Source organism: Canis lupus, chromosome 5 (assembly GCF_011100685.1).
Source record: "Canis lupus familiaris isolate Mischka breed German Shepherd chromosome 5, alternate assembly UU_Cfam_GSD_1.0, whole genome shotgun sequence".
NCBI classification, from domain to species: Eukaryota; Metazoa; Chordata; class Mammalia; order Carnivora; family Canidae; genus Canis; species Canis lupus.
In genome coordinates, this window is record NC_049226.1 from 58,329,792 (window position 1) to 58,350,576 (window position 20,785).

Sequence of the window (20,785 nt, forward strand, 5' to 3'; positions counted from 1 at the left end):
CCTTCTCCAACTCATTCTCTTCAAATGCAGAACCACCTTCCAAACCACAATTTCAGAATCTATTAAAAGAAACATAAAAATCTCCAACTGCTTAGAATTCTCAACATTTAAAAATATGACTTATTGTTATTACAGCTGAGCCCAGCAAACGTGCACCGTGGCCCCTCAGCCAGCCTGCATGGGCACTGGCCGGCACTCCACGCTCTGGGCTTGTGATTTGGAAGAGCAGTAGTGTGATTTTAAGGGGAGGCTAAATAAAACCCCTGGATTTGACACCATTTCTCACATTGTTTTTCAAATATTAGTTTCAATCTTGGTTTCTATTCTTATGGAAACGACGTTGCAATTTATATATGCGTCTATGCCCAGATTTGTGATCCAGAAGGGAAAATCCCATTTATACAGCTAATTTGTCAGTTTGCTTAGCTTAGAAAGCACTCCGGGACCCGTCACTGAAACGCCGTCCCTCTGGAGCGCAGCTTGGTGGTTTTTAAGAGGAGACGCCAGGCAGGCAAAACGCTACAGCTCTCCAAAGCCAAGCCAAGAAAAGCTCCTGGTCAAAATTGTCAGGTGAAAGAAAGACCCAAAAGGGCTGGTATCTTTTCTCCCCACGACCCCAAGCCTGTGTCCACAGGCCGAGGGCAGGGCAGCGGTTCCTGGCACTGCCCACCGCTGGAGGAGCTGGTCGTTAATGGCCAGCCTAGGGTGCTTCCGTGACGTGGGCACTGCTGCTTCTTGCCTTCGCCTGGTTTCCTCTGAGAAGCTTCCTCCAAAAACCACATCCACTTCCCAGGGGCCTGGGATAAAGAGCAAGTTAAATGCTGCTCCCTCTGATTTGCCAAAAGAGAAGCAGCAGAGAAATGGCATCAAATCACAGCCCCACCAGCCCCACCGGTGACAGGCAGGTGGTGCCACGCTCCGGCCAGCCTCCACCCTCTCCCGTTGCTCCCCCACCGCGGCTTCCCTTGGAGGGCGGCTTGACCGAGCCCCAGGGCGAAGTGGGGTGCTCAGCGAGGCTTTGCCTCACCAGGCAGACTGCAAGCCCCATGCGGTCTGATGCCCTGCGTGCTCCTGTTCCCCCGGCAGGGCTGCACGGCTCACAGCAGAGTCGCATCTAGACAGGCCCTGCTGGCAGAGCTCAGAGGCCGCACGGATGCCTTGCTGCCCCCATGGAACTGTTTCTGGTAATATGTGTGACTTGCCTTAAGGACTGGGGTCAGAGCCACCAGGAACGGGTCCTTCTCTACCAGGAACCAGCTGCCTTCCCAGGGAGGTGACACCAGGAGGGGTCCTTGGCGCTCTCAACAAATGAGGAGACACCATTGGAATAAAGGACCAGACTTCTCAACAGAGTGCTGTCTTCCATTTTACAGAGAAGCCCTCGGTCTTACCCCCCTCATTTCAGAGAACATTTGATCTGCCCCCACGGTTTACAGCCAGCCGCAGCCTGAGGACAGCATCCTGTTGGTCAGAAACTAACGTCCCCTCTCACAATTGTTTTGCAGCAAATGCTGACGGATACGGAAGTGTCGTCCCAGGAGGGCTGCATCCAAAAGGTAGGAGAGCTGGTTCCACGCCTTCTCCCTCGCCACGGGCCATGTGCCATCCTGAGCTCGCACGCACGTCGCCAGGTCCTTGGTTGCGGTCAGCCGTTCGCAAGCAATGCGTCGTGTGTGGTGGAATGCATGCCCAGGACAGGGGTTCCGATGATGTTAGGACGGATGCTGGCAGGTAGGGGGTCAGGGGGGCTGAACCACCCTGACTCCTGAGGATCTGGAGAGCCTGCACCAGTGGGAACACTCAGGCCACGCAGATGCAGGAAAATTAAATAAACACAGGTCATGTTTGTTTAACCATCTCCACTGGATACTCACATGAAAAGAATATGGAGACGGGAGAAGAAACCACAATTGGCTGCAAATTCCACAAAGCCTTTGCTGTACTCAGCCTCCAAAGAGGGCTCAGGCAGGGCGTTAAATAAGCAGCCCATTAGGTGAAAGAAAAAGTGTCAACGTGGGCACGGTCTCCTGCCCTCCTGGCGGGTGACGGACGGTAGCTGGGTGGTAGACATTAGCGCTGCAGGATCTAGAGAGTAAACTAGGCCCAGAAAAAACCCCATACAGAGTGACGTTCCTGCATGCTGCTATGGGCTGCACAGCCAGCAGCGAGGACGGGATCCAGAAGTCAGCCCCAAACCCAGAAGCCACTCATCAGACAGGGTCGGTCCCACCCAGATGGGGTTGCCCATGCACATGCACACACACAGGACACACTACCCACACTCGTGCATGGTGGGTGTATGGATCTTCAGAAGAATTAAAACAGCGCCCTCATGTCGTGCTTGCCTCAAAGCACCACCCAGATGAGGCGGGGCTTGGTGCCCATCTAGGATGTATAGACGGTGTCCGGACCCTAGGGCCCTGGGTTGTCTCGCCCCCATCAAGCGCCGTTGCTGCCTATGCAGATCGCAAGACATGTGCTATGGGGCATGGTCAGCCTCTCCTGGGGACCCTGAGGCACAGCCGAGCGCCGCAGTCCTCGCAAAGGGAACAGTCCTGCCTATGACATCACAGGTGTACCCCGTGCCTGGCTCAAGGGTCTGAGCCCAGGACTCTGGGCAGAGCGCTCTGTCAGGGGCCAGGCACCTGCCCCTTCTCGCTGGGTTCAACCCCACAGATACTGATTTTGGAGGAAACCTTGTGAAGGGAGGGATGGTCCCACCCTGAAGTGACCCCCAGCAGGAGCTCTGGCAGGGGTGATCTTTTAGCTCATTCTTTACCCATGGTCTGTGTCTGGCCAAGGACTGGCCCGTCCCAGCGCCACTGCCCAGGGCAGCTGGGGGCCTTTCTTCCTTAAAACACAGCTGCCCTCCCAATGGCCCCCTTCCCTCCTCCTGCCTCTAAGGACAAACTTATACATCCCTAAAGGATGTAAGGTAGCCAGAGACTTAAAACAGCTTTCCCGTATTTCAAAGAATTGAAGTCTTTTCTCTCCCCTCGAGAAAGGACCTGCACTTCAGTACTTCTCTTAACTCCTAGAGAGAACATGAAATCTTCATTTTTCTCACCATGAGCAACCAACTGACCACCTGCCACCGGGTGACTTGCCCCTGACAGTGGGGTGGACGGATGAGAGGTTAGAGGTGATGATGCATTTACAGTAGGATGGGGGTGGTGGCCGGGGTGGGGGGCAGGCGGTTGTCCAGCATGGGTACCGGGGTCAAGGCAGAAGGCCCACAAGTCAAGTCTAAATGCAAAGATAGTGAGGCCAGTGTTGGATGCTTTTGAGGCAGGACAAAATGCAATGGGGAGAACCACAGTGCCTCTACTGCGCTCCTGGAGCATCGTGGTTCCTGACTCGCCTTTTCCTCTTCTAAATACTCAGCCCGTCAGGCCCTGGCTGACCTTTCCGGTCTGGTCAGAGGTCTTTCTGGAGAGCTGCTCAGGTTATGGGTGGAAGGAGCCAGCCACCAGGGACCCACCCACACTGTGGTGCACAGGTATCCCCTCAAACATGTTGTGTTTGGCCCTTGTGAGGCCGAGATGAGGCGTCTGAGGTTCCCTCTCCATGCAGAATCCTAACTGACCCAATGGCCACAGCAGCCAGATAGTCAGGGGGCCCGGACACAGAGCAAAGGGAGCCTGGGCGGCCGCCTGTTTCAAAAAAGGCCTCCAGACACCCAGCCCGGCACCTCTGCCTCTCTGCCTGCCGCCACCCTGCAGGCCCCTGTTGCAGGAGGAGGCTGCTGCCTGCAAGGGAGCCCTGCCACTCTGTCATGCGCACCTCTCCCCACGGCACTCAGCCATCTACTGAATTCTGGGATTTTTCCGGCCTCGCACTGACCTAAGACTTTATCAGCATTTGGGGACATTCAAGTGTGACGGGATGGGTGCCCAGGGTCACATGGGTGGGATGATCAAAACCTAGCCCTGGTGCTTAGATCTGGACCCATCCGGTTACGGTTCCGTGCCCAGACAATCGAGAGGGAGGGAGAGGGGAGGGAGATGGGAGCTAAAATGCAAAGCCAAATGGGTTCACGTGCTGAGGCTGAGAAAGGAGTAAATGCAGTGTTCTTTTGACCTTCTTTCCAAAACACAGGTCCCACCTTACCAGGAGCTGTGTGACTTACAGCCGTGGAGATCTGTGCGTGCACATATATTATAGAATATGACCACACATGCCTCTGTGTGCTGCTTTAAGGACACATTTAGTGAATTCCTTGGCAGGAGGATGCAGACCTCCATTTATCAGTTTTGTGGTTTGGGATTTTTGTGTCTGGCTGGATGGGCCTCTCCTTCCCCGCACATTTGGGAGCTGTCAAACACCTCGGGCAGTCGCAGGGGGCCTTGGGTGGGTCCATGGACATCTGCAGCTTTGGTCAATCCATCTCTAGGAGGATGATTCTTCCCATTTTTTATGTGCATCAGTGAAGTGTAACAAAAGGTAACAAATGCCATCAGCGACTTGACACAGATACAGGAAAATGTGATATTTTGCGGGCAAGTCGTAGTTATAAATTCTAAGCACTGGAGAGCCAGGTTGCTGGTGGTGCCGTGGAATCCCTCTGTGGGAGCTCAGGCGGGAGCCCAGACCCTGACCCCGGCCCTGGCCCTGGCCCTGGCCCAGGCCCAGGGAGTTTGGCTGAACCCATAGGCACTGTGAAGGCAGGATTCGAACTCAGGAGTGGCTGGGCCTACAGCACAGGGCGGGCTCCGGTGGAAGTGATGGGCTGGGACCACAGCGTAAAAGCCTTGCCTCTGAGGTTCCCAGATGCCCCTCCCCGCCGCACCCCTCCGTGGCATCGCCTGCATCCCTCATGCCCTGTCCCCTCTACTCTGTGCCGCGATCCCACATCCATCCCCATCCCTTGCGCCCACATTCTTTCACGGCCTGCAGCTTCCCGCAGCCTTGGTGCTGGTGAGACTGGGACCCGCGCTTGCTACCCCTGGCACCCTTGCCATCTTGCATCCCCGTGCCCACCCAGTGTGTCCTGGGCAGGAACCCACACTGCTGCCTACAAAGTCACTTTGACTGCAGGTCTCCAGGTCTAGCTGCGTGGCCTCTTCCAGCCTCAGCGCCTTGGACCTCTGGGACTGCTCCCTCCGGTGGACTCTATTTCGTCTCTGTTTACTTAGAGGGAAAGCCCGGGGCTCCTGCAGAGCAAACATCTGCGGGAGATAATCTAGCGAGTTGTCCATCCATCACTCGGGTCGCCCGGCTCCCTGGAGAGCCCGCCGGAGCTTGTAATAAAAAGGCCCAGCGAAGAGGCTTTGGGGACGAATAAAGAGCCGTGTTAAGGGCCCGCTGCAAATGGATGGAAGACATTATTAAGGTTCAATGGCCGTCTTATCAAAATCCAATAGGATAGACATTTGGCAAAAGGCTTAAATTTATTCTTTGACTTTCTGGAGGGCTTGAATTTATCCGTTAACAAGAGTGTAGTCCGCCCGGGGAGATGGTATCAGCTAAAAGAATTTTGATTTAATCTCTCCGGTGATATGAAAAGGGGACACACAAGCCCCGGGCAGCCTCCCCTTTGTCCCAGTTTATCTTGTTTCCTTTGACCATCGTGAAAAGGAAGGACGTGTTAATACGGTACAACTGGGGGGAACGGCACACAAAAGGAAGTGACCTTCTCCTTTTCTTATTTTTATTTTTTCCTCTCCTCCCCTTCTCAGTCTGCCCCCACCCCACCAAAAATCAGGAATCTGCACCAGCAGGGCCAGGACCAGAAGGGGAAGGGTGCCTCTTGAGAAGCCATGAGGATGGCAGCCGTCTCGCCGCTGCAGCTCTGGGGGAGCCAGGGCGGAGGGGGGATACTGGGGGTGCACAGAGAGTCAGAAGTAGAGGAAGCTAATGAAGTCCCGCTGCTGGAGGAGGGAGCACGATGGCTTCATAAATCTCTTCCCCGTCATCACGTGCAAAATGCTACAGGTCATAAAAGCCATCCGATAGCCCAGCCTGGCACTGTCCACACAGGGTGATGGATTGATAATTATTATAATTTGTGAAATGATTATTTGGATGTTAGAACCGTGGTGTGCATCGCTGGGCTGTTGTGTGTGCGCTCCTGTGTGCTCGAGCCTGGCCCCGGGGCGATGGCTCTGGTCTCTGGGATCCCTCCTGCGGCGGCGGGGTTGGGGGGGGTGGCGGTGGCTGGGGGCTGGGGAGGCCTGGCCAGTGAGTACGGAAAGACAACTCTTTGAGCCGCAGGAAGGTGGGAGCAGAGACCGCAGACAACTGCTGGGTGTGTGCAGGGATTCCCTGGGAAGCCCGCACGCCACCCAGCTGTGCCCCTGGGGGTTTGCAGGCCTGGTTCTTGGCCTGGCCCGGGTCGAGGAAGTGCCTCACAGCGCCGCGTAGCCAGATCCGGTGGGCACTGCTGCGATCTGCGGTCTGTTGCTCTGGCGCTGTTCTGGAGGTGGCTGGGGGGCCGGGGAGGGCGGTGCAGACAGAAGGGAGGTGGCTGGCCCAAGAAGCCACATCCAAAAATGCAGAAGCCCCAGCAAGAAGTGTCGATGTGCACACATGGGCTCAGCTGGCCTTAGTGGCCCTGGCAAGGTTCACTGGATCCTTCTCCTGCTCTGGCGAGGACGGTTCCAGCAATCCTTTCCCTTTTCCCCTTCTCCCGCCAGCCAGCAACACTCAGGAGCCACCAGCACCCTAAGGCTCACCCAAATTCTACCTGCAAAGTCGCTCTATTACCCCAAAAACCATCACATCGGAGACCCCAGGCCTCAGAGCCCTGCGATCACAATTAATAATTTGCATGCGGGATCGGTTATGTCTTTATGAAATCAAAGTGTGTTTAGCTGCCACGGAGACAGCCCCGAGTTGATTTTGATAATCTGGGGCTGAATAGACTTGCTCGGATGCAGTAAGCCCCCAACAAAAGGCTGGGCAGTGGCTGAAAGCCCTCTGACGGCACGTCTCCCTCTCCTTTGTTCGGGGGCCGCTGATAAAAGAACCAGGAGTCCATTAATTCAGTGAATGAACATATAGTAAAGTCAGTGCCTCTTGAGAACAATAATGTTGAGGTCAGCTTCGGTTGCCATGGAAACTAAGTACTCCTAAGAAGTTTGCATCCGTGATTTTGCTGAATCAAAGGCTGCAAAGCGGAGAGGTGTAGGGGGCCGTGACCAGAGAGTAGGAGCGCGCCGCCTCCACGAGTCCCCTTCCCGAGTCCCCTTCCCGATGGCCCAGCCGAGTCTGGCTTCCGGCCCCACCCGGGAGGGCTCTGATTTCACAACTGTGACGCTTATCTGGAGAGGCCGAGAAGGTGTGACTTCAGTGGCTCCGGTTCCCCAGCACAAAGTCAGGCCCCAGGGAGGGGCCGTGGCCTGGAGGCTCTGCTGCCACTCGGAGGGCGGACTCTGACCTCGGGCCACCCCTGGGCACCTGAACTTGTCCCTGGGATGGGGGGGGGCGGTGCTGGGGCCCCTTCCAGCCCCGATAAGGGTGATTAATGGGCCCACGGTGACAGCGAGGGTGAGCCACAGGCAGCTGCGGCCGGGCGACCATGTTACAAATGTGATCTTTCTGCATTTTCAGGCCCCTAAATGGAGCCGATTTCCCTTACTTCGCCCTCGCCCTGTCCTGGGGTCCCCGAAACCAGCTTAAAGCATGGGATCTGCTGGGAGAGGTGCAGGGGATTTATCACCTGCCCGTGGTGGGGGGCTCAGGGATCTGGGGATCTGAGGAAGGCCGGCCTGGGCCTGGGGGTGCAACAGCTCCCACAGACAGCCCGTGCCCCAGAGTCACACTTGGGGGGCGGGGAGAGAGTTTAGCTTCTCCTCTTTGCAACTGAGAAAACCACGTGCCAGTCCATTCTCTCCCCAGCAACCCCCCCCCCCACCCCGAGAATTGAGAATTGGGCTCTGAAAGGCTGTGGCATGGGATCCACAAGGAGGACGTCCCCCTCGGGGCCCAGCAGCCCCGCTGGTAGGGCTTGTGAGAGCAGGTGACTTGGGGGGGGGGCTCACTGGGGTCAGGCCCTCCCCCTGCTGCCCTGCTGACACTTTCTGCCCAGACTTAAATCTCAAAGGCTGAGAACATCACACCTTTTGTAGAACAGACTCAGAAAGAAAAAATACCTTTAACCTGGAAGGTAAACAAGGAACTCCTCATTGTGGCTGGAGACCCAGTGCCCCTCTCAGCCCACCTTAGCCCCCCACACCTGGTCCTGCCTGGACACTGTGGCCCTCGGCCTTGAGCTTGGCCTTGTGCGTTTCCAGCTCCTCCTCTGCAGGCTGGACGGATAATCAGATAACACATGTCCAGGGCCAGACCTGCTCCAGGCATTCAACTGGGGAACAGGACAGTGGTTGGGTGCTGCTCTGGGCACCTGGGCCTGCTTACTGGAGTTGGGGATGTGGCTGCCTGGCCGGCATGGAGCCAAGGGGGCCTTGGGGGTAGAGGGCCCTGGGGGGGAAGCTGGCCTTGGGCCGAGGGTGTCAAGGCTGTCTGGGGTCCAAGTGCACAGGCAGTGGAGCGGAGGCCATGGGGCCCTCCTGGACACCATGCAGAACCTCGGGGTGTCCAAGGTGGCGCTCATAGGAGGTGCTAAGAGAGATCGTTTAGAGCAGGACGCCTCTCGCGCCGGGTAATGAAGCGGATTTATTATCTACATTACTGGCTTTATAGGAGCCAGATGGTGGTGTCAATAAACTCTGTAATCTTCAGGTGGGTGCAATACTGAGTTAATTAAATTGTGCCTCACTATTAGGAGAGAAAAATATATCAGCTCTGAGGCCTATTTAGCGGCTTCTGCTTTAAACACACAGACACTCACCTCAGCGAAGCCTGCGGCCCTGGTCTGGGGGGCCTCTCCCCTAGTACTGGCTGCTGCTCTCAGACGAGAAACCCACCCAGGGGCTCACCTCTGCTCTGAAAGCCCTGCCATTGTCCATTAGTGTGACTGTCATCATTTGGAGGGTAAGGCAGGCAGACTTCTAGTTTCACACAAACAGGGATGTCAAAGGGGCTGGTCCCTCTCAAGGTAAAAGACAGGATGGAGCATGAAAGATGCTGTGAAGCCCTCTGTCCGCCTGGTCACTTCTGCGCTGCCCACTTCTCTCTTGGGGCATACATGGGACATCTCAGGCCTCAAGGGAGGGCTGGCTCCTGAGGTCCCCTCAGATGGTATTCCCTGGGGAGGTCTCAGGGCCAGGCTGTGCCAGTGCCGCTCGCCAGAACCCAGGACCCCACCCTGTCCCTGCACAGGCCTGCGTGAGGGCTTGGGAAAGCCTGTTCACTTGGATACAGGAAAATGGGGTTGGATTTGGGGGTCTCTGGGGCCCACCGGGCAGTGGAAGCTCTCGGCCAGGGAAGGCTGGGCCCTCCCCACCCCATCTACAAGGGCACCTGCTATCGGAGCAAGTGGGCTCCAGCACCAGGTTTGCAGAGGGGACGAGTCCACCAGTTCCCCACCTTCTCTGGGCTGTGGCACTGGCTTCCTACGTCCGTGTGGGTGTGCATGTGGTGATCCCAGTGAGGGACACCAGCTGGCACTGTCGAGCCTCTGCCCTGCCCCACCCCCCAGAAGCTTTGAGGCTCATGCTGCTGTTGGGCTCAACCTGGTGGGAGGTCACAGGGCCAGGAGGAGGGTGCAAGGGAAGAAGAGCAGGCAGGTGCAAGGGCTATAGAGGGGGCATCAGGCCCTGCTTGGGATCCCAGTGAGGGGTCCTCTGTTGCGGTCATTTATAGAATGCTTGCTGCATACCAGCCACTGGATGTCCATCACGTAGCCCAGTTACCCCAACAGGTCTTGTTCTCTGTACTGAGTAGGAAACTCAGGCACGGAGAATTTAAGTCACTGAATTAGGTAGGGACACAATTCAGCAGAGAGGTTGAGGGTTTCCACCACCAGCCAGTGAGACTCGGGGGCACATGTTCCGGAGTTCCCAGTTGAACCACATGCCTCCATTGTTGCTCCCTGGACCCCAAGTCAGAGCTCACCTACATACCTCAGAGTTCAGAGGGCGCTGATTTCAGTAAGCCAGTGTGGGTTGCACACGTGGGAAGCAGGTGTACCAGTCAACCATTGCCACAATCCTGCTGCGTAGCAAACTGTCCCCAAACTGTGGCTTACAGCAGTACTCACTGGTTCTCATACGTGTGCAGCAGGCTGGTCCAGGCTGGGCTCAGCTGGCCATGGTTGGTTCTGTCGCCCTCCTTAGACCTGTGGGCTACATGGGGGCGTGTTGTCATCGTGATGGCAGAAGAGGGGATGCATGCAATCATCACGGGGCCTAGGCTCAGAATGAGCACGTTACACCCGCATCCACCACAGCCAATAGCATAGGGTGGGAGAATGAGCTCTGCCTCTCATGGATGCGGTCATGGGGCAGAGGGCATGGAGGTGGGGGCACTAGCATGTTCTACTGTAGCAGGCTTCTTGGAGGAGGTGGTCCTGGAGGTGACACATGACCCGTTCACAGGTGACAAGCTGATGTGAGGAGGGTCACTTGAGGTGTGTAGATAGAGAATGAATGGAGTCCGTGTGAGGCAAATACATTGTGAGCGGGCAGGAAAAGACGAGGACGCCTCGCTGGCACAGCTTCCCCGCCTCCCCAGATTCTGGGATCTCTCAGATGCACAAGACCCTAAGGGACGATCCCCTCTTCCCCTGGGGGCTTTGATCTGTGGTCTGGAGTTGCCGAGGAACAGCAATGCCAGTGTTGGGAGTTGTCCTCGTTCCCCTTGCTGGGAGGGACTCAGGAGCCCCTGTAGGGAGGCAGACTAGGATGGGGAAGGATAAATCAACTCAGGCCCACCCCGGGCCCTAAAAGAGGCATTTGGATAACCTCCCACTAGAAAGAGGGCTTTGCTCTCAGGCCACGGGAAGAACCTTAAGTACTTAGGACCAGGTGACAGAAGCCCAATCTGAGAAGGCTATGTATACACTTTGTGATGCCAGCTGCAGGACATTCTGGAAAAGACAGAACCGTGGACACAGTGAAAAGATCTGTGGATTCCAGGGGTGGGTGGAGGGAGGGCTGGACAGGTGCAGAGCAGAGGACCGGTAGGTCAGTGACACTATCCAGGGGTGGCTACAGACACAGGTGTTTATCTGGATCCATAGAAGGTACAACTGACCCCAACAGCAAGGCCTAATACTGATCATGGGCCTGACTCAACGACGTGTCAGTACTGGCTCATCATTTATAAGAAACCATCGCGCTCACACAAGACGTTCATGTTAGGTGGTTGGGAGGGGTGGGGGTGATGGGAATGCTCTGCACTTTACACTCATTATCTATAAAACTAAAACTGCCCGAAAATATAAAGACTATTCGTTTCTTAAAAGCAAGAGTTTCGGAAAAGTGGACATGACAGGCATGCACGTTTTCTGTGAAGCATCGCTCACATATAAGGACGTGTGTATAGGAACAGGCTGCACAGGGAATAATACAAGCGTGATAATGTCACTCTTTGCTGTGACATCATGTCTGAGTTTGTAAAACTTAACATCCGTAGGGGGTGTTTTGCTTATTAAATATGCTGACTTAGGTGAAGTGCTTATCCAGGGCCTGGCCCACACCCACGCCAGATGGCGAGGGACACTACTGCTGTGGTCGGTGGTGTCGGCCAGATGTGGGCACTGTTCCCGTGTGCTGGATCATAAACCCTGTGTGGTCAGGATTCCCCTCCTGCCTCCACGTGGTACCACTCACTGAATGCCCGAGCCTCTGCCTTCGGGGACCGCGGTCACACAGGGCCTTCTGCCCGCCTTGAATGGGATGGACCATCTGGCCTGTGGGCATTTCTACATTTACTGGCATGACGGCCCCCAGAACGCTGCTCCCTCCAACACAGCGGCCAGGAAATGCTGGATAGGTCCTGCGGCAGTCACCGTAGGCAGAGCCACCCTGTGAGCCACGCGAGGCATACAGGAGAAATCCAGCCACAGGCTGTTTTGTTAGGTGTCTGGGCTTTGGAGTCTGTCACTGCAGCGTGACCTTGTCATGCACACATTCAGCAATGCTGACCACGCGCCTACTATGCGTAGGTGCTAGAGACACCAGTTGGAATTCCTCGAGGTCTCTACCCTCCCAGGGTTCATGTCTGTCTGTTTGAGACCCCGGTCACCCGCAGCCTCGTGCCTGGTGTCCCTGGCCTCTGGGGACACCCACCCGCCAAGTTCCCGATCAGACACTGCTCCCAGTGGTGGGGCTTCCGAGAGCCTCTTGTGCTGTTTCTCTGTTCATTTTTGGTGGAAGCGACCCCATCTTGCCATGTTGGCTCGGCCCCATCCCTGCAGGTCGGGGATTTGAGGGAGTCCTTTCTCCAGGCCATTATTCATTTTTATCCTCTGTTATATACGGAGGGAAATTGTAAGGATAACAAATTGATTTTGGCCAGGAAGAGTGGGCTTCTTAATTTAACAGATTCAGTGTGAGCGCACCGCTTTCTTGATAATATTTCCTTCTTTGAATAATACCCTCCTTCAGCCACGGCCTCTTTGTATGCTAACAGGATTCATTATTCTACGCGACACCCCCTTCCATCAGCCTAGGCTGTGTTGCCGAACGGTTTCTGCTTATCCAGTTAACAAGATGTTTCTCCAGTATAGTGTTGATAAATTAAGTAATAAAAAGCAAGACTTATTATTTTATGTTGGAACCTTGCCTCTGTTATTTCTGAGCAATGGCCAGGATTCAGAGTATTAGCCACAGAAATGTTTGCATTGCCGGAGATGGAAAATTATCACATAAAGAGGGTCTGATGTGGTGTTCATCACGGATCAGCTGAGAGGAAGCAGGGATTCAAAAACAAACAAAAATAAATAAATAACAAAAATCCTCTTCCCTGACCTTGCACTGGGTGGGAAGGGGACGGGTGGGCTGGTGCACCTCAGAGTTTCCCGCAGGGTGTCCGCGTGCCGCGGGCAGGCCGACACTTTCTTCGTGCCTCCCAAACCCGAGGCTCTGGGTTACCGAGGCCCCGAAAGGGCAGGTAATTATCAGAAGAGAATCTGAAGTGTGGACACCCCAGAGAGCAACAGAAATAAAATGAGGAGGAGGAATTTTGAATAGACTTCCTCCCTTTGTATTTCTGTTTTGGACAAGAGATGCAGAGGCAGGCGTAAAGGGGAACTGGCAAGGTAGAGAAAAACATCAAATTAGCCTTCAGAAAGGCCTGGCTTGGTAGGGGCCATCCTAGGTGGGGGAGAGCTGGGGGCATGAGGGGCATCTCTGACCCGTGTCTGCCAATGTGTGGCCCTCCAGGAGGGAGAACAAATCAGAAGGGTGGCCTGTGTCTGTCCCCACTCACTCATCCAAGAGGACGGTCAAGGCCAGCTCAGACCGGAAGGTGCTGGGGTGAGGCCTAGCTCCAGGTGCCACCGTGGGTGGCTGGGACAGAGCCAGTGCCCAGGGCACCACGATGGTGTCTGTCTGTGGAGTCAGGCCGTGCTGGGGCCAGGACCCAGGGGAACAGATGCCATGGTTGTCCCCACTCTCTCCTCCTGCCAGTGCACCAAACATCCTGCACCCCAGCCACCTTATTAAACACTAGGACTTGTCTTGAATAATCACTGTTTGGCCCCCAGTGTATCACTGTAATACTCCTCAAAGCCCTCACTGCTCTTTGGACTCCTGGCTTCCCAACATGATGCATCACTCATCTCCTCAGAGCCCCACCCCGATGATGCCATACAAGGGGAGCTTTGTGTCTCCTTGGCTCATCCCTCCTGGTCCCACTTCTGCAGACTCACTCACAGGGGGAGACTCTCTGCTCTGCCAGCAGGACAAAACAGCCTTGGGTGTATGCACCCCAGCAAGTGCCCCAACCTGCTGCTCCCGTGGGAGGACTTCCAGGGGTCTTCTGGTTCCTGTAGTTTTAGGGGCCAGATCCCCAGACACAGCTTCAGAGACATTCAGGATTTGCTCAGCTAACCCCAAAGGTTGCCTTTTTGCTCAGCCTCCACTGAGCTGCTAAGCAGCCACCATTAAGGCCTGTCCATGGCACTTTCTAAGAGCTTGGCAGGGGGGAGTCTGGTGGTGGAAGGATCTTTTTAGAAGGCAAAAGATTGTCCAAAGTTTTCTTTATCCTCCAGCACCTTGATTTCCTCATCTGTAGAGTGGAGGTGATAATAGCTCCTGCCTCAAGGTTGTGGTGAGTGATTACATGAGATGTTATACATAGAACACACTTAAAATAGCACCTGGTACATGCTCAGGGCTCAGAGTGAGAGCAAGGTGGTGATGATGGGGATGGTGGTGATGATGGTGGTGGTTGTGATGGTAATAAGGGTGATGATGATGAGGGTGGTGATGATGATGGTGGTTGTCATGGTGATAAAGGTGATGATGATGATGGTGGTGGTAGTGATGATGATGGTGGTTGTGATGGTGATAAGGGCAATGATGATGATGGTGGTGATGATGATGGTGATGGTGATAATGGTGAAGATTATGGTGCTGATGGTGATGATGATGGTGGTGGTAATAATAGTAAAGATGATGGTGATGACAGTGATGATGTGATAATGGTGATGATGATGGTGCTGATGATGATGGTGTTGATGGTGATGGTGATGATGATGGTGATGAAGATGGTGATGATGATGATGGTGGTGATGGTGAAGATGGTGATGACGATGATGATAATGGTGGTGATGGTGATGGTAGTGATGGTGGTGGTAGACATGGTGATGATGATGGTGATGATGGTGATGATGTGGTGATGAGGGTGATGACCATGGTGGTAGTGATGATGATGGTGGTGGTGGTGATGCTAATAGTGACTGATGAACCTTTGGGGTACCATCCAGACGTAGTCATTACATGGGGGAGCCAAGAGCCCAGGAGAGGACACTCAAGGAGGGATCAGAAGACCCCTGGAACTCCAGTTGTAGCTCTACATTAATTAGTGTGACCTGGGGAAAGTCACTTAACCTCTCGGGACCTTGGTTTCCGACCTGGCAACATAGGGCAGACACTCTGTACGCCACTCAAGTTTCTGGTCTGGGAGGGGCCCTGAGATAAGGCCTGGAGCCGTGTACTGGCGGGCCCCTCACAAACATGAGGCAGCACTAAGAGAAAAAACAACAGGAAGAGACGGAAAGGAAAGTCGTAAATGTCCCTCACATGCTGGCCCTCCAAGATGACCTCTCACACAGAGAAGCAGGCCTTGGGGAGTTAATAAGAAATACAGGACTTCCTGCAAGATAGCAAGTGAATTGTGAGCCGTGAATTACTTTTTTCCTTTGAAAAATGATGTAGTCAGGTCAAAATATTTTTGCATTTCAAACACTTGAGTTCCTTTGTCCTTGGGGCTGACATGACTCGGTTTCCATGCAGCCTCACAATGCGGGGAAACATCTTTTAACTGCCAGACGGCCCTCCCGATAAGCCCGCCAGTTCATAATGTGCGTTCAGAAAGCTGTAGCGGGTGAGAAAGCGGAGGCCTTTGCAAAGTCTATTTACACAGCAGTGAGAAGCCTTTTCACCCCCTCGGTAAACAGACCTGAGCACAGGCTGGTGAACCCTGGGGCGGATGAGGGCTGGGGGCACAGGACCACTGCCTGCCCAGCCACACTCTATGCCAGCTCCCGGGCAGGCCGGCCTGGGCACCCCTCCACTGACACACCGGGGACTCAGGTCCATGGACAGGACATTTCCTTCATAGCCAGTGTCTCCCTCCACCCTGGCCCCAATCCAGAAACATCCCCCATGGGGCTGGTTTCCTCAGCTGGTGGTGGGTCTGGGCTGAAGCCTGCTTGGCTCCTTGGCCAAAGGGAGCCTGTCCCGCTGCCATTCTGGGCCATGAGGCAGCATGATGGGAAGGGCCATGCTGTAGAGCCCTCCATTCCCTTTCCTTTCTAAGCCATCTACCCCACTGCCCCAAAGCTGAATTGAAGGCCCCATCACGGGGTGTTTTCTGGGGGAAAGACTTGAGCACGGGCTCTGCTTGTGCATGTGGCTAATGTTTCCTTGAGCACTTACACTTGCCAACACTCTAGATCAATCGATGCCCTTCTACAGGGATGGCATGAGCCACAGAGAGATTAAGTAACCTGTCCAATGTCACACAGCTGTGAGAGGTAGAGACAGGGTTTGAAGCCAGGTCATCTGGTTCTGTGCTCTTGAGCAGTATGATGTGATGCTCCTCAACAAGCATCTGCTCAATAAATGTGCATTTACTCACATGGGTGGGTTCCTGGACTCTGAGGACCCAGAGCTCCCTTCTTTCCCTGAGAGACTCAGCATTATTCTGTTAGCACAGGGGAATCTGGGGGGCAGCACCCCACTTGTGAGTTGGTGGGAGTCCATGCAAGCAGAGCCAGCCAACCAGGAAAAACAAACCCAGCAGATTTCAAGGCCCTGAGAGACCCACTGAATTAGAGATGACGTGAGTGCAAGCCTCCCCTGGTGCCCACACTTGCCTCTGCTCCCTGGTATTCTGTTCCCAACACTGGACAAGAAGGCTGGAGTGCCATCGAGGGGATGCCCTCTGCGGGGAAAGGATTCCGTGAAGCCCCTATAAGTGATGCTAGAACAATAGACAAGGTTGGGCCCCTGGGCAGGACCTTGCCTTACAGCCACCCGGTGTTGCCGCCGGCTGAAGGGACCGTGTGTGTGTGCACTCGCATGCAAGTGCTGATGGGGCCAGGGCATCGGGCTCCAAGCCACAGCTGTGAACAGTGAGGTCTTTGCCCATGGCCCTCAGTGGGCTCTGCCCTATGACAGCTGGCCACAGATGGGGCTGGCAAAACACAGACACTTCTGTCGTCTTGTGGTTCTGGGGGCTGCAAGTGCATGAGCAAGACCCCAGCAGATTGCAGGTCTGGGGAGGACTATCTTCCCGGTCTGCAGACAGCCATCCCTTCTCAGTTCCTCAAACGGCAAAGACTGGAAGAGATGGGCAGGAGAGCAAGGTGTCCAATGTCTTTCCTGTTCCCATGGTGAAGGCCCACTCCCTCCACAACTTCATCTAAACCTAACCACTTCCTAAGGCCCCACCTCCAAAAACCATCACCCTGGGAATAGGTTTCAACATATGAATCTGGGGGGACATAAGCATTCGGTCTATAATATCACCGAAGAGGCAGATAAAGCGCCAACACAAAGCAGTAAGCACATGAGCAAGTGACCAGAAGTGCTGCAGGCAGGATGGCAGATGTGGGCTGTGTGATAGGGACCCAGGCAGGTACCCCCAGGGCACCTCTGGGGGACACTGGAGGAGCTCCCTGAGGCCTAGGGGGCAAGACCTAAGAGGACAGAGCCAAGAGTGTTGCAGGACTGCATTGTGGAGGGGCTTACAGGTCCCATGCTCAGCCCATCACTGGGTGCCCAGCAGGGGTGAGGGGTGTGGGTAGGGAGATGGCTGTTCTGGGATACTTCAGTGGGAGAAGCCTCACTATATGGAAGACAAGTGGCCTTAAGATAGGTCCCGGGACAGGGGTGCAGAGGTGCCATTTACAGGGGGAACCTGGTCATGGGGTGGGGGTCATGCGGACAAATAGAAATGGAGATGTCAGCCTGGTACACCCTACTTTTGAGATGCCCCTTAGACAGATGTCCCAGAAGGGCATCAGGTATGTGGATGTGGATGGACAAGCTCAGAATCCCTGCACCTGGGGCCACTCCCCTAGGGTTGCAAGGTGGAAGCGGTGAGGTGAGAGCCCGAGCAGCTCTGGTGATGAGACCAGTGGAGAGCAGAGGTGGAGAGGTCACAGTGGAGAGCAGAGGCAGAGAGAACATGCCCCCTCATGTGGGGCAGCGTGACCATGGCCTGGACAAGAGCATTCATTCCTCTGGGGGTGAGGGTGCAGATGGCACTTTTCCCTGTGAAAAGGTGCATGGTGACCTGGGGTTCCTGGGGAGGAGTGTGCCGCTTCCAGAGGCCCAGAGCAGGTGGTCTGTGGGGTCCACCCCGGGAGGCCAAGGCTGGGGGCCAGGCGCAGTTCATGAGGACGTTGTGGTGACTGGCGTGCCACCTGGACGGCATGGAGCACTTGGCGGTCAGTCTCAGGTGTGGGCCTGGGACCCTCACTCTCTTTGATGCCCTCACCGCAGTGTGAGTCCCATGCTCACACCGTGCCCTCTACCCAGGCGTCCAGGAGCCAGGACCCTCCCTCCTCCCCACACTGCGCCCCAGGCCAGGCTGTACAGTCACTCTTTGCATGAGGTCCCCATTGTCTCCGTCCAGCCAGGGAGGCCTGCGGCCCGTTCGCTGAGTCAGCGAGCGCTGCCAGAAGCTCCAGTCGTCATAAATGCATATTTAATAACTACTTTCCCCTCACTGCCTCAGAAGCTCAAGAATAGGCTTCGCCCTTCAGCTGGTAATGAGAAGTTAATAAAAGTGGGATTTTGTGCAACGCTGGCCCTCTGACATCTTAATCTTTATTAAAGAGACATAACCTTGCACGGAACGGGCAGGCCTGCCCAGCACAGCCGGACGCCGCGAGGGCCTGCAGGAAGTGGCCGGGGACGCTGCACCCCCTAATCCCCGCAGAACAATGTGCGCGGGGCCTCCCTGCCCGCTCACCTCAGCAGACGCGCTCGTGTCCCCCCAGGAGCCTCCGAGGGGCCGCAGCGCGCGCAGTGGGGGCTGTGGTGGTGGCGTGCCTCTGGGGCCGCCACTTTTTTCAGTTTCCCTTTTTGGTGGAGGTGAAATTTATGAAAGCACAAATTCACCGCGTGCAAGCAACAGCTCAGTGGCATTTGGTACCTTCCTGGGTGCTGTGGGCCTCTGCGCTGACCTGTGCGCAGCCACTCTGCGGCCACTCCGCAGTCACTCTGTGGCCACCCTGCTCCAGTCCCAGGCGGCCACAGGCCCGAGTGCTGGCTTGGTGGTTCACCTCCTCAGGTCGGCTCCACACGTGGAATCACGACGTGTGGCCTTGGGGCTCTGGGCATCCTGATCGCCTTCCAGGCTCATCTGCTCTGGAGCACGTGTCAGGGCTTCACCCCCTGTCCCACGTGGGGACCCGCCCCGAGTCTTCATGCCCTCGCCTGCCCGCTCATGCACACGGGAGCTCTCGCCAACCTTTGCTCTCGTGAGCAGTGCTGCCGTGAACGCACGCTCTGGCATGTCGGTGTGAGTCCCTGTGTGCAGGTCCCCTGGGTGGGCCGCCAGCTGTGGACGTGCTGGGTCCTCAGGTGGCCTGGGGTCTAACTCTCTGAGCTGCCAGTCTGTTCTCCCCGCAGCCTCCCCATGCTGCTTCCCCAGGTGTCTGTGCTCTTGTGACTCAGAGTTGCTCCAAAACGAGAGTGGGCTTCACAGACTGGCCAAATGGTTGGCCCCCGCCCCTGGGCTCCCCAAGCTTCTGTTCCTCCTGCAAGTGGGGGTAGAGCAAGTCACCACCCCCTGCATCAGTGGGGAGTGGGCATGGAGGCAGGGACCCATCATGCAGGGCCTTGACGCTGGTTTTGGCCAAGTCAGAGCGAATGTCCCTAAGAGGTTAAACTGTGGGTTTAGGTCCTGCTTAGACTGGGGCTGGGACGGCCTGCCATTTACAGAGGACATGCACGCATGTGGGCTGACTCCCCCCGGCCTTAGGATCCGGCAAGCAGGTGCCTACATCCCTGTTAGCCTGTGCCCTCAGCCCTCAGACTGTGATCAGCTGTGGCTCCCATTGGCACACACGTGTGAACACACCATGAGCAGGCCCTGCATGCAAGCCCACCAGCCCCATGCCAGCCACCCGGGAGCACCTGACCCCAAGGAAGGGCCATGCAATCCTGCTGTGGATATAGACTCAGCCACTCAGGGAGCACAGGGTGGGGTGTGTGCAAGTGTGTTCGTCATCCACTAATCCACCAAGGGAAGGAGAAGAGCAGAGTCTTTGTCAGTCTCTGAGCAATTAGGATAATTAAAAAATAAAGCTTATTGGGTAAACATGCTCTCAGACTGTGACCCCTTAATTAATGGACTATGGGGAGAAATTATAGCAGTGGCAAGATAATTAACACGTGCGTTCATGAGAGACTGACAGACGAGCTATCAGGACAGGGGTTCTGGGCTATGCAGGGCAGGCCAGGAAGGTGAGAGGGCCCCACCGGGGACACATGGCTCCTGGGGGACCATGTGGCACGGTGGGCAGACCCCTTGGCCCCAGATCCCCCGGCAGGTCACAGAAAGCCCCAGATCAGCTCTGGAATAGAAACTCCATAGTCCTCAATGGAAGCCAGGGCCTCCTGGGCACTCAACACCCCCCAGCCCACCCAACCTGGGAGTCCACTGGAGTTGCTAGGATATCCTAATATCCTTAAGATGTTTGAGGTGCCAGGCCATCAACGATGACCTGGCCCTGGCCCCCCAGCCCAGAATCAGGGGCTGGTGCCCCCCTGTGCCTCTAAGGGAAAGGAGACTGGGCATAGGCTTTACCATCCACATAAGCCGAACCCAGCTTCTCTACTGACTTCTCGGTCTTCACCTGTGGTTCCACTCTGGTGCTGGCTGGGTGAGGGTATTGCCTCCTCTGCTAGGAGGAACAACAGAAGACACCAAATACCTGGACCTCCTCCAGGGGGGCACCAGCCCCTGATTCTTCAGGGCCTTTGACCCCATGACCTGTCACAGGTTCCCACCAGCAAATCCTTTCTGAAACCAAATACCAGGCTCTGCTAGATGTGGCTGGAAATGGGGGTCCTGAAAATGGGGTCTCTAGTGCATTTCTCGATTTCAAGGCAGAGAACAGAAGATCCCCGGTATAGGTTTCAGGGGCAGTTAGGATAAGGCACAAGGGAAAGGAGCTACTGGCAACAGCCACTAGGATTCATAAAGGTCAAGGCTGACCTTCAGACCAGGAGCAGGTAAGGCAGTGGGCAGAGGA

The 20,785-nt window shown here is 55.5% G+C and overlaps 1 protein-coding gene across 6 annotated transcripts in view; it reads left to right on the forward strand.

Moving 5' to 3' along the window:
* PRDM16 (PR/SET domain 16) overlaps window positions 1-20,785 on the forward strand; it is a 314,127-nt gene that overhangs the window by 150,155 nt on the left and 143,187 nt on the right. For all 6 annotated transcript variants that reach the window (XM_038537722.1, XM_038537726.1, XM_038537724.1 and 3 more), the window contains one exon: window positions 1,506-1,556. In XM_038537722.1, the coding sequence (XP_038393650.1) occupies window positions 1,506-1,556 (51 nt within the window). The remainder of the gene's footprint in view (window positions 1-1,505; window positions 1,557-20,785) is intronic.